The 14909-nt window shown below is 41.4% G+C and overlaps 1 protein-coding gene across 1 annotated transcript in view; it reads right to left on the bottom strand.

Annotated features, from left to right (window-relative positions):
- rgs12b (regulator of G protein signaling 12b) overlaps nucleotides 1-14909 on the bottom strand; it is a 46397-nt gene that overhangs the window by 21441 nt on the left and 10047 nt on the right. Inside the window, 1 exon segment of the mRNA XM_039816493.1 lies at nucleotides 14507-14626. Within this exon segment, the coding sequence (XP_039672427.1) occupies nucleotides 14507-14626 (120 nt within the window).

The following is a 14909-nucleotide window of genomic DNA, read 5'->3' on the forward strand; positions in this document are numbered from 1 at the left end:
GTAAACACTGGCATTACTACAGGAGGCCGCACCTATAACGGAAACAAATGACACACACACACACTGTCATTTCCACGCAAACACACTGACACACACACATGCTTCCAGTTGAGGAGGAAGCTGTTGCGCCAACAGTCTCAATGTGTATGAGTGCCTGTGTGTTTACTTTTGAATATGAGGTGAATAGTGGCTGCCATTGAGAAGACCAGAGTCACCCTGCCAGGACTGGCAACCATGAAACCGCTTAGCTTTAGCGGAGTGTAACTCAGAGAGAGGATGGGCTGAGGAGAACAAGCTGATTAGGTTAATGATCCAAAAGTCAAATGAGGCTCTGCAGGTGTGAGCATGGGTGATAATGCTCTCCCAGTGAGATGAAGAAAACAGATTCGCACAAATCGAATCACTTCCTTAAAAGATTTTCAAAAACATAAATGACTAAATCAATGTATAAACCAACATAGAGCAATCAGCAAAACTCTGTGTCAATGGCCGTATGTGTTCGCCATCTAAACGTCCCTACAAACATTTCAAAACCTTTTTTTTTTTATTCCTAAGTGAAACGCTCTGTGACTGTCTCTGGAATTCTGGGATAAAGCCAGAAATCCCTGTGATGCATTCAGGAATCAATATCCACTCTCTATGAAAGGAAGGAATGTGGATCATGTTTGTTTTCCTGCAGGGAGCCACACAGGAGATGTGAGTCAGAGGCCAAGGCGGTGATAACGGTTTGTTTTACTTGGCTGGTTGCCTTTAACGCACACAGACAGAAGAGGGTGCAAGACGTTAACACAATACAATCTGATCAAATACTTCCGTCTGAACACACTCACAGCTGCCAGTCCACACTGAATTAAGTGAAATTCACAAGAAATTAGTCAGGTTAGTCAGCACACCTTTCCATTGTCTTACAGCTGTTTTTTTTCTCACTTTCCTTTAAACAAACATACACACACCAGGCGAGTCTTTGAGTCAAAAACCCATACAGTGTGACCTACAGAGGCAAGAAAAAATAAGCTCTTTCTGTATTTGCCTCCATTTGTCTCAATCTCTTTCTCTTTCTCTCTATGTCCCTCTCTGGCCCGAAACACATCTGGCTTTGAGAGGAAAGGAAACACCCTAGAGCCGTCTCTTGTTAGTCTTTCTGTCTCATTTTACCTTTACACACACTTTCCCAGTCACCACCATGTTCCTTCTCTTCTTAAACACCAGACAGGTTGACTTGTTCATTTCAACTATTGTAGTTAGCAGAATAACACTGGTATACACTGTCACTTGCACTGAATAACATTCCCACTTCTCTTGCCCGTTCCATCCTTCTCTGATTTTTTTCATTAACGGTGCAGAGGGAAATAATGTCGGTAAAAGTGCTGCTGAATTTTTTCCACTCTCTGCACTTTGGCAGCATTACAACTAGACTGTGGTTTGTTATTTAAAAAAAAAACTTTGGCTTATAAATCAGAGGATGTTTGAATATTTTGAATTAGTCATTAGTCAACTTTGCGTCTATGGGCATAAATAAATGAGAAAGTGAGTCTATCCTTCAATTCACTTCCTCTTGCTATAAAAAAAATTAAAATAAATACAGAAATATGTGCACTCTCTCTATGCAGACCACTTGTGCAGCATTGTACAGTAAGTGTGTGTGTGCATACTACTTACTGTATTGAAGTTCCAGACTCGCTTGAAGGAGAGCCTCTTCCTCAGGCTCATCCTGCTCTCCTCTCACACAGGAGTAAACCCACTGACTGCTCAATCTACATGTCTGAACCACACAAACACACATGAAAACAGTCACACTCACACACGCACACGTGCGCTGAGGCTGACAGAGCTTCTTCGGACTAGGGCAGGAAATTCATGCAGACAGCTGACTTGGATGGAGCCATGCCTCAGCACGCCTGTCACACACACACACACACACATACACACACACACACACACACCTATGAATTAGCCTCAAACTATCTGCTTTAGCTGCACTAAGGAGATATAATACTGTATCTCACTGTTAACATTCTATGTCTCTCTTACTACATCATACACGTCTCCCTCTGTTCCCCACACACTCTTCCACACACTTAGCTGACAGACTGACTAGGAAGTTCCATTCTCTCGGATACTCGGCTCCGTTTCCATAGTGACACGCCCCCATCAGGCAGCAGTTACCGAGAAGGGGAGGGGACAAAGGCTAGCCTGCCAATCACGCTGCAGCACAGCCCTCAACTCTCCACCCTCCTCCTACTCCTCCTTGTTCAAATCACAGTTAGGCAGGTTTAGGTATGATCCAATTCGACTGTTGGATGTGTTCTAGCAATTTTAAAAATGTTTAAAACTTCTTTTCCTTGCTTCATGTATTATAAGCAGAGGGAGAGGAGAAGAGGAGGCAAAAAGGGTGAAGAGGAAGAAGAGAAAGAGTGCATTATCTAGCATCCACTTTCAAATTAATTAATAAATGTCTGCAGGTTTGTTAAAAGGTCAACTGGAGCAAACAAAGACACTTCACAGGACAGAGCAGCCACTCAGCGCGCGCGTGTGCGCACACACACACACACACACACACACACACACACACACACACACACACACACACACACACACACACACATACACACACACACACACACACACACACAAACACACACACACACACAAAGGCTGCAATTGAATTTGTGCATATGGCTTTGAGCCTACACCTAGCTCCCCCTAATTTCCTGTTTTGGCAAAAAAGAGTAAGAGTTTCTGTTACACCTTCTCCTATACCTCCACAGTCCGTCTTTTTGATGCCACTGTCTCCATCTGTAATGAGTCACAGGTGTGTACTGTACAGTGATAGGAAAACACATGATTACCAGTAAAATTGTGTGTGTGTGTGTGTGTGTGTGTGTGTGTGTGTGTGTGTGTGTGTGTGTGTGTGTGTGTGTGTGTGTGTGTGTGTGTGTGTGTGTGTGTGTGCGTGCATTTGTGTTTGTTTCCCAGGCACCACCATGTTCCTTCTCTTCTTAAACACCAGACAGGTTGACTTGTTCGTTTCAACTATTGTATTGTTTCTCTCCCAAGAGCCCCTGTCCTCTCCATCTATTTTGTCTTCATTTCTCTTCATTTGTCTTTCTATAGACACCCTCTCTCCCATCCCTGTGTTTCCCTCTCATATGGTCTTAAGGTCATGGATTCATCTTTCTCCCTGGGTACTTTGCTGTAGGTAACATGGTCAACTCTTTCCAGAGCTGTATAGTAACGAAATAGAACTACAGTGGGGAGAACAAGTATTTGATACACTGCCGATTTTGCAGGTTTTCCTACTTACAAAGCATGTAGAAGTCTGTAGTTTTTATCATAGGTACACTTCAACTGTGAGAGACAGAATCTAAAACAAAAGTCCAGAAAATCACATTGTATGATTTTCAAATAATTAATTTGCATTTTATTGCAGGGAGGGATCAGCCCAGAACTACCCGGCAGGACCTGGTCAATGACCTGAAGAGAGCCGGGACCACAGTCTCAAAGAAAACCATTAGTAACACACTACGCCGTCATGGATTAAAATCCTGCAGCGCACGCAAGGTCCCCCTGCTCAAGCCAGCGCATGTCCAGGCCCGTCTGAAGTTTGCCAATGACCATCTGGATGATCCAGAGGAGGAATGGGAGAAGGTCAGGTGGTCTGATGAGACAAAAATAGAGCTTTTTGGTCTAAACTCTACTCGCCGTGTTTGGAGGAAGAAGAAGGATGAGTACAACCCCAAAAACACCATCCCAACCATGAAGCATGGAGGTAGAAACATCCTTCTTTGGGGATGCTTTTCTGCAAAGGGGACAGGACGACTGCATCGTATTGAGGGGAGGACGGATGGGGCCATGTATCGCGAGATCTTGGCTTTAAAGATGGGTCGTGGCTGGGTCTTCCAGCATGACAATGACCCGAAACACACAGCCAGGGCAACTAAGGAGTGGCTCCGTAAGAAGCATCTCAAGGTCCTGGAGTGGCCTAGCCAGTCTCCAGACCTGAACCCAATAGAAAATCTTTGGAGGGAGCTGAAAGTCCGTATTGCCTAGCGACAGCCCTGAAACCTGAAGGATCTGGAGAAGGTCTGTATGAAGGAGTGGGCCAAAATCCCTGCTGCAGTGTGTGCAAACCTGGTCAAGAACTACAGGAAACGTATGATCTCTGTAATTGCAAACAAAGGTTTCCCTACCAAATATTAAGTTCTGCTTTTCTGATGTATCAAACACTTATGTCATGCAATAAAATGCAAATGAATTACTTAAAAATCATACAATGTGATTTTCTGGATTTTTGTTTTAGATTCCGTCACTCACAGTTGAAGAGAACCTATGATACAAATTACAGACTTCTACATGCTTTGTAAGTGGGAAAACCTGCAAAAATTGGCAGTGTATCAAATACTTGTTCTCCCCACTGTACTTCACTACTCTACTTAAGTACTAAAAGGCTGTATCTGTACTCTACTGGAGTATTATTTTTTTCTCCTACTTCCACTCTTACTGAGTACATATTTTCAATGAATGAAATACTTTTACTCCGATACATTTTGTATGTGCTGCATCGTTACTCGTTACTGTTGTGAATTCCTCACGCTACGGAGACTGTGTAGGTTACAGTGTGTGTACGTTAGTTACGTACACTAATTACGAGATCGCGTCGTGTTTCTTTTCATTATGGCGATCGCCCGTTCAGAAGTCCGAGACGATGTAAGTTTGTACTCTTTCTATTTAGCTATTGTTGCAGCAGATGAAGCTATTCCTGAGTTGTTTGAGTCTGCAGTGAGTCCTGAATGTTAACCGTTTGACCCTGTGATGTGAAGCTCCTAGTTTATCTGTATGTTGTTGCTAGCTTGCTACCTTTCCTGTACATCACACGTTACTAGCTAGTGTGGGATACGTTTTTCGTGGCTTTAATCGTTACTGTGCTGGAGAGGATGTTCATTTTACTTGCACAGTGTGATAATTGTACATTTTATTTCAGTATTTGTTAATATTTGTTATTTTTAATATAATATATTTGGCTACAGCCTTAGGCTAAACATTTGACATAATATAAACAATATGATATTCAAACTAACTAAATAAATAACACAATACTTGTACTTTTACTTTCAGTACTTGAGTAGTAGATTTTAAAATAAACTACTTGCAATACTTAAGTACAAAATGTTGAATACTTTAGTACTTCTACTTAAGTGTGGTGCTTACAGAGCACTTCAACTTCTACTCAAGTCACTTTTTTTATAGAACACTTGTACTTTTACTCAAGTATGACCCGTACTTTATACACGTCTGCCTCTTTCCTTCATCTGTCCCTGTCTATCTCACTTGTAGTTAGCAGAACAACAGAGTGTGTGTGTGTTTGATCTGGGTTCAGCATATAGGAGCAAGCTGTGTGTGTGTGTGTGTGTGTGTGTGTGTGTGTGTGTGTGTGTGTGTGTGTGTGTGTGTGTGTGTGTGTGTGTGTGTGTGTGTGTGTGTGTGTGTGTGTGTGTGTGTGTGTGTGTGTGTGTGTGTGTGCGCTTATATGTTTGTAAATGTTCAGTTACAAATATACTATTTCATAAATAAACTAAAACATTTCAAATCATTGTTTTATACATTAAAATATGCTTTGTCTTCCTTACAAACCACAACAAACTCTCTTGTCTTTACTCTCTGAACTGGACATGTATGACTGCCAGACTCTAAAGCTGTAGTGAATCTAAATGTCCAGTTATTGAAATCTGTCTTTTGTCTTTTCGTCTCGTTTATTTAGTTAGGGTCTCTTGCCTTGTAAGGATGTAGCACCACCCAGAAGAATCAAAAACATCAAAGAGCTCAGCTGCACCCTCTAACCACAGAAGAAAACCAGTAACATTAAAAACTAGTTTTCCCCCAAGTATTTTTAATGAAAAAGAAAGTGCAACTTTGATTGGCTCAGAAAAGGACATTTTCACTGCCCGCTTTTCAGCACCACAAGAGCCATTTGAGCCCATAGAGCTTAAGACGCAGCGCCATATTGTTGTTAAAGTTAATGTAAACCTTCCACGTCCCCGTATCATAGCAACATCGGGGATGGCTCCAGCACTAAGCCCCCCCTCCCCACTACCACCACACACACACACACACACAGGCTAAAAGCGCTGCCAATGCCCTAATTACCAGAGCTTCTAACACTAAAGAGTCTGCCCAGTGGAGCCCTAATTTTTAAAACTTTCAACTTTCTTTTGCCTGGTTCAGCTACTTATATCAAATACACCTCAAAAGTAAACATTGGGTGCTTAATTTTAGAACAGTTCACTGGTCTTTCACACATCTTTGACAGGCCAGGAAGAACTATGAGTGGTGTTTGAGTAACCTGTGTGCAAGTTCAGTCCAAAACATATCCGTCAGCACAGGGGAAGAAAGAAGTACCGGGCGTCACACAGGATAAGAGGGATGTGACAAAGTTTAGGTTGGCTAAATCCACATCCTGATGAGAAAAGGAAGAGGTGAGAAAAGAAGAAACGAGAAGAGAGGAGAAGATATCTCACTCTCTTTAGCCTAATTCCTGTGGTCTAGCCAAGCAGCTCTGTTTCCTTTGTGTGTGTGTGTGTGTGTGTGTGTGTGTGTGTGTGTGTGTGTGTGTGTGTGTGTGTGTGTGTGTGTGTGTGTGTGTGTGTGTGTGTGTGTGTGTGTGTGTGTAGGGCAGTTCAACATAAAAGGGAAATATTCTCCTCTGCAGATATCAGATGACAGTAACACAACAGGACTACGCAAAGAAACCTTACAAACGCGTTTGTACTCAAAAACATACATGTTTAAAGTTAATGCTAAGAACATTTTGTGCTTCTCCAGTAAATTCCCATTACTGTAACAGTTTAAAGCAAACCATGTATATTTACATAGCTGAAATAACAACTATAGGTTTGAATTATAGTTTACTGCCTTACAGGAAATTGGTCATATTAGCCTCCAGTTAGCATTATTTGTCAGCCACTATATTATTATGTCTGTGTTGCTTATTTCTAACTTGTGACGGCTATTTGTCTTAGATGGCATGTGTATATCTTTGGAACATGCTGACATATTAAATAGGTAGTTAAACAAACAATACATTATTATACTGTGATATAGTACGTTTTCAGGAAATGCAGTTAGCAAACTGTTTATAGAGTTTTTGTCACATTCAGTCAATTAAATACCTGAAATTGCAGGCGCTTCATTAAACTGATACATAATTCATGTTTTTAACTTTTGCAAATCATTATCACATTGAGGATCATTTAAAAAGTTCAGACTTTAAGATAATTAACAGAGGGAACTGGAACTAGTATCTTAAATTAAGCACTCGAGAGAGACAAAGTACAACAACACAGGAGGAATCAACAGGTGGTTTTCCATGATGCTTTAACCAACAGTTGGTTAACAATACATGAAAACCATCTCTGTCAAAGGAACCATATTTTTTCTGCAGAGAAGAGTTCACCATTTCGGTTTCTCTTTTTCTGTGTCTTGCACACTAATATTTTAATTTGACAAAACTCAATACTGCCCTCTGCTGTCATGACGGAGGCCGAGGCACTGAACAGAGCAGAGTAGGAGAAAAGCATATGGTTTCTTGAGAGCATTTTCTTATACTGCTACGGAACTACTATTCGACGTGAGATGGTAAATGTTAGATTATGAATAAATGAGTTAGCTGATCAATGTGATAGCATCAATAGCTAATGGGGCTGGATAGGCCCCAGCTGAGAGCAGATCTAACCAACAACAACAACAACAACAACAACAACACACACACACACACACACACACACACACAAAAACTTATTTACATACCAAAAAGATGCTCAAAGATAAGAACCTGCACACACATTTCTTCTTCTATGTGCGTGTGCGTGTGTGTGTGTGTTCCTTGTGATATCCCCTGGGAGCAGAGTGTGTAGAGGAGGGAAAATCAGATGATGAGACAGAATCAACACTGCTCCTGTAAATGAAACACCTCAGGAGGCCAGGAGTCACATTCAAATAAACACAATTGCCTCTTTTTATCTTCATCAAGTGCCAGATGGGTGCAGTTTAACCACATCAGCACAATCAAACATGTCATGTGATTTGTCAGTCACAGGCAGGACTGGGTATTAAATTGACTCACAGATATAAAGTTTTAGACAAAATAAGAGAAAAAGCTTACCAGTTAAGGACGTTGTTCGCCGTAGCTGTTAATCAAATATCCTGTCTTTCAATCAGTCTGTTGCTGAAGGCCTACATGTCTACTTGTTCCTCTTTATTGGTTCAGTTTTCCTGTTTGGCATGAGTCATTCACCTCTGTCCTTTTTGCATAATTTTGCAGTGTTTGTAACTGATGCACCAACACAAGCAAGCCATATTAAGTTGAATAACAAGTAGCAGTGCAGTATGTGTCATCTTTAATGGAGATCTGACAATCACCAGTTATGAGTCAACATACATACAAAGAGGCCAGATAGTCACTGCCTGAGTGGATGGCGCACCAAGCACAAACAAATGTATGTATGTTGACTTTTTAAATATAATTACATTTGTGTGTGTGTGTGTGTGTGTGTGTGTGTGTGTGTGTGTGTGTGTGTGTGTCTTGGGGGGCTTGTGGGCCTCTCTTTTCTCACTGCTATGTTTAGTGAAATACTGTCCTCTGCTGTTTTCCCACCAGTGTGTCAAACCCCCCACACACACACACACACACACACACACACACACACACACACACACACACACACACACACACACACAAACACACACACACTACATTAGTATATATGCACTAGCACTTTATATATGGATACATTGAGTCTCAATGTATTTATATTCATATTTATACAGTGCAATTAGACATAACTACTTGGCATGGTGACATTTCAAAAGAAGATCACAGTAACACAGATCAGACAAACATCTTCAAAATAATACTCCTTTAAGACCAACTGAACAAAATCAAATGCACTTTTTACTTTCTAAACCAATAGACTGAACCAAAGAATCAACAGGTTTCTCTATAACTCAACAAAGCCCCCTGATGATTGGTCCAAACAGGTCACATGATCTGTCATTCCAGAGATAGGGCCTTGAAACTAAAGTTTCAGAGCATTTAATTCATTTTAACCTAAGTAAATATGTATTAGACCATTAGCATGAATTGACAGCTCCCACCAGAACAAACACTGAAAACACTGACAGTTAAAGGAGGTTTTATTATATATATATATATATATATATATATATATATATATATATATATATATATATATATATAGCTTACAGCTATATATATTTGCAGAGTCTGCAAATGATTTAAATTCAAGCTAACAAGAAATCCATTTGTATTATTTCTTAAACTAATATCATCTCCTCCATCAATGTTGATCTGAAACAGTCAGGATTGTGTTTTATAGCCTGCCTGCTATATGGGACAGGATCAAGGGAGTCATTACTGGGATCAAATATAGGCTGCGTCAAATATAGGGAGAGCAAACACACCTAAATTCCCACACACACGTGCACAAACAGCTTGTTTACTCACTGGATCAGCGGTCGTTTCAGAATCAACGCTTAAAGTTTGCTGCTCCATGAAGGAAGAGACAAGTAATCCTCAGCGCTGCATGTGAGAGCTTCCTTCAGTACACATTGTCATCAGCTGTTGAATGTGTGTGTGTATATGTGCGTGTGTGTGTGTGTGTGTGTGTGTGTGTGTGTGTGTGTGTGTGTGTGTGTGTATGTGTGCGTTAGAGAGATGAAGCGGCAAATCTTGATGGCTTTCAAATGTCCAAACCGCTACAGAATGTCGCTAGATTCCCTTTCCCTCTCGCTCTCTCTCTCTCTGTCATCCCCCTCCTCCTCCTCCTCCTCCTCCTCCTCCTCCTCCTCCTCCTCCTCCTCCCTCTCTATGTTTTCCCTCGCCCTGCCTCTCTGCTCTCCCCCTCCTCGTTCTTTGCTTTTCCACCCACCCTCGTATAATTTCTATTCCACCCACAGCTGCTGTGGGCTGAGAGACACCCGCATACACACACTCAAGACAAATGCGGAGGCACGGCTGCAGAGGGAGACCCTCTTGCCATTAAGAAACCCACACATAAAATCAGCACTGAGTTGAATGCGTTACCCTCATCTGCTTAGTATGCCCCATGCACACAGAGTACACCGACATTCATAATGGGTGGAGGGGCAAAACATGGAGAAATGGATGCAATGGGCGTCAAGCAATGATTTACTGATTTATTCTGTAGGATTGAGAGCAGACAGAAGGACAGAGAAAGAGATACGTAGAACAAAACAGGGAGATCATGCAGTTGACAGCAAGGATTGATATCTGTAGCAGTGATTAGGCTGTGTACAACTGAACTAAGGAGTAGCTGCATTCCTCAACATGCCTTGACACACAGCGGAGGTACTCACCCCCTCCCACACACACCCCTCCTACCCATCCTCCTATAGGCCCAAGGGTGAGGACAGCGGGTGAAGCACCACCTCGCTCAAACTCAGCACTGATACAGTAAATAACCAAGAGTGTTATACAGACAGGAGGCAACCGCGTTCAGTGCCATCCCGCAGGAAAACAATGTTTGCCACGGTTCGGATCATCAGAATGTCACTTTGAAACAGCTTTGGAAAGTGTTTTAAAGTAATCTCAAAAAAGGTATCCCGCTCCTGTTTTCACATAATAATGCAGGACCTGTGGACAACTACCAGACAAAGTTCATTCATGTCTCCATTTCAATTATTCCAGTCCACGCTTTTGGTGGAAAAGGAGCCTATCCCAGCACTATATTTACACTAGTTTTCAACATTGATGTAGTCTGTGTGTAGAAAGCATGTCAGACAGGATATAAAAGTGTGGTGGATTATCATTTTTCAAGGGGAACTCCACTAAATTTACACATTAATATTAGTTATTAGTGATGCGCAACTCAGCCTGTAAAAACAGTTGGATAATGTGTTATGGGGCTACAGAGGAAGCTTTCTTAACTCTGAGAAAATAACCCTGATGATGTCATCACCTTTATTACACAAAATCCTATCAGGGTTAGTGTTTAGTCTGTGACTTATTATTATTAATCAACAATAACCAATACGTTTAATTCAGATTTAATTATTTTGACAAGAAAACTCTTAACTCAAGCCCAACTTGCTAGTTTTTCTTGACTTTTCCACATCTATTTTTAACGGATTCTGATTTTCGAAACGCAGCCAGTGTACATTTTGCATTCACTATTGTAAAAAGTGAGCTTTTCATGTCTTTTTTTTGTTACAAAGCAGGTCAAGGTGCTATATAAATACTGTGAAAGTATACAAATGTCAATCCACGGAGAAATGCACACAGCCTGTATTCAGAAATGCTGCCTTCAAACAAGCCGTCAGGACTTCCGTACGGTTATGATGTCAACTATGCTATGCTGAGAGCCCAGATGCGGAAGACCCGGAAACACTGATCAATCAGAGCAGACTGGGCTTTTTCGGGAGGTGGGCTTAAAGAGACAGGCTCTAAAACGGAGAGTTGCAGACAGAGGGTGAATACAGGTATATTCAGACAGACAGTATGAGAAAAACATTTAAAGTCTGTCTTAAAACAATACTCACATGCCTATATGTACATTAAAACAACATTTTGGTTGCTGTCCAGTGATTATGCCCACTGTCCATACTGGCCACGAAGAGATCCCCTCATAATGGTATTTTGATGTTCGTGATGGAGTCCTAGTTCTGTACAAAAATGCACTCCAAAGTTTAACCAACGTTAATATGGGGCTTAAGCAGCCACAGTTGGTCAAATCAAGTGGGTAAATCATTTTAACTTTAACAGTGTTTGCCAGTGATCTTTCAAATCATGTCCAATCAATATTAAATTAGTCTTATATTTTAAAATAAGTGTAAAAGGCTTTTCTTCTGCATTACTTACTAACTGTACTAACTGTTCTCTTGAATTATGTAATCAGGTTTTGGCACTGAGTTTGAGAGAACTCAGCAGTGTGTGCTGCTCAAGCCACTTTATTATGTGCGGTTACAGATAAGTGGTTACAGTCGACACCTTTTTAACTGTTAGAAAGCATTAAATTGGATGCCTAGACACAATATATGGTGAACACTGTCTGCACTGGTAACAAACTGTTGAGCTCCACTGGAAGAGAAATTTCATCTTCTTATGTTGCAGCTCACTGAGGAAACAGCAGCAATCAGCCTATTGTATGCATTGTTTGGCACTAACAATATATTTGTGCACTCAACCTCTGAATGATTATCTGTGCCGTTTTCATTTGTCAGTCTTATTTAGTAAACAGCTTACACATTGGTGCTTTCAAACAATGTTACGCCGGTATTTAACAGTAACAGTGTCTCAGCCAGCATGCATATCAGCACTAAAAAATGATATCACAAATCCAGGCACACACAGCTGACAGGTACAGTCTGAATTCCTTCACTTCACTGCTGTCACTGTCACTGAGTGTGTCTGTGTGTACGTGTATGTGTGTGCTGGCGTGCGTGCGCGTGCGTGCTTGTGCAATAATAGTGCAATCATGCTTATGTGCATTGATGCGTATGTGTGGGATCGACTAAGGGTTGCAATTTGTGTGTTTGTGTGTGTGTGTGTGTGTGTGTGTGTGTGTGTGTGTGTGTGTGTGTGTGTGTGTGTGTGTGTGTGTCTGTGTACTCCGTGCTTTGTGTTGAGGCCTCACTAACGAGGGAAATGTCAGCTTGTTGCTCATCAGAGCTCATTAGAAGTGCAGGCTAACACTTCGAACCTCATAACCCCCCACCACCATCCCCACACTAACACACACACACACACACACACACACACACACACACACACACACACACACACACACACATCATCTCTCTCTCATCCCCCCTCTCATAACACAAAGCCCTCTCTGTTTGTGGACATTACCACATAAGCAGCAAGAGAAAAAGGCCCAACGACTGAGACGAGAATGACGAGAAATAGGTAGAATAGAAGGGGGGGGCTGAAGAGAAAAGAAGACAGAAACCCTGCAACGCCACAGAGAATCTAGCCCCATATGAAACACAGACAGTTATGGAAAATTCTAATGTCTGCAAAGATGCATTGAAAATTCTGATGTCGCCACCTTATGATGAATCATTTTTGTAATTATCTGTGAACATAATTGTATGAAATATACGTATACGTATACATATAATTTGTTCTGTAGGGTGAGTCAACATTTGGACTGACAGTAGAACATGGACACTAGCACAACCAAGTACAAAGTGTCACCCCTTTCCAATAACATTATGAATAGAAAGCAATTATAGTTTGAGATGAAGCGAAACAAAAAATGAGAATTTGAAAGGCACCAAGTAATCTGCAAATTGATTTTCCCTTTAAGGAATTTGACTCAATCAGAAGATTTTTTTTTTCATAAAAACTATACACAGCAACTTCAACTGTAATTAAAATAGTTTTGGGAGACATCTCCAGTTTGAATACAGCCAAGAATTTCTGTAGCATGTAATTCCCAGTTTCGCCCCATTTCTCCACATACTTCCTGTCTCTCTCTACTGTGCTGTCCAATAAAGGAAAAATGCCAAAAATGTATACTTTAAAAAAAAAAAAAGAATTCACTACTGAAGCGACAGTGTGGGATGTGCTTATCTGCTCCCAGGGTGCTTCAGGAGCCACTAAACGGCGGAAACATTTAGCTTTCTTCTGATCTCTATCTTAGGACAAAAACAGTTATGAATTGTGCTCCCAGACAGCAGGACTCTGCAAAAATAGCTGCTGGAAACAAAATTTCATGTGAATATAATCTTGTGCAAACCTAGGCCTTGTCTCAAGGGCATTACAGTGGTAGCCATAATAGCAGTCTATTGTATCGTTCCTGCCCAAGTACGCTGCAGACTCTCTTTATGCATTGTTGTACAGTCATACTAAATGGGCAAATTGTTATTGCAAAACTCATGGCTGTCAAATGACTGGATACCAGGTCATTTCTTACAGCTAAAAGAAGAGCATAAATTTGTGTCTACACGTCACAGTCTAGCCATACTTCGCCCCCCCCCCAGTCAGCAGAATATACAATACTTATATACACCTATAATATATGGCTGCATATATCAAAAAGTAACCTCAGTTAATGTTAAGAAACTCCCTGCAATCAAAGCTGAACTGAACTTATGGAATATAATTCCATAAATACCAGTCTGTAAATGTATATTGGCTCTTTCTATATACTGGCTTTCTATCCATGACTGTGTGTATGTTGCCATGGTGATGTGAGAAGAGGGCTTGACGTGTCACATGAGAATGTATGATGCGCATGAGCTGCTATTATTAGAGACGGATGGTGCATCTGTGGCTCAAATGTGACATTAACACAGTGGTCAGACTCAGTTTGAGCACTGCACTAACACTCAACATTTTGTTGGCATATGTACTGTAAGTACTATATACGTGTGTGTGTGTGTGTGTGTGTGTGTGTGTGTGTGTGTGTGTGTGTGTGTGTGTGTGTGTGTGTGTGTGTGTGTGTGTGTGTGTGCGAAGTTCTCCTACCTCCAGGTCATCCAGAGAACGGGCCAGGCTGAGACGTTTGGAGCGTCCAAAGGAGCGTCTGGCTGAGGAGCGCGGGGCGAGAGGAGGGAAGCCCATGGTCAGACCGCGGAACCGACCACCCTGAGGAGAGAAAAAATACACATGTTCAGATCACGTGCCATTTGAAAAAGAGTGCATACAGGTAGAGGTGGCAGTAGCCTAAAAGTCAGAGAAGCATGCTGAGATGAGGTTGTTAGTTCTAATCCCTTGACCAGGAAACAGCAAAAGAGTGGTTGTAGAAAGCTTCCAGGTGTGAATGTGTAGAACTGAATGAGTCTGAGAAATCAGCAAATAATGCTCGTTTGAGATATCACATGCCATCTCTCACCCTCTCTCTCCTCATACTTTCTATCAGTCTTCACTG

The sequence above is a fragment of the Perca fluviatilis genome, chromosome 1 (assembly GCF_010015445.1).
Source record: "Perca fluviatilis chromosome 1, GENO_Pfluv_1.0, whole genome shotgun sequence".
NCBI classification, from domain to species: Eukaryota; Metazoa; Chordata; class Actinopteri; order Perciformes; family Percidae; genus Perca; species Perca fluviatilis.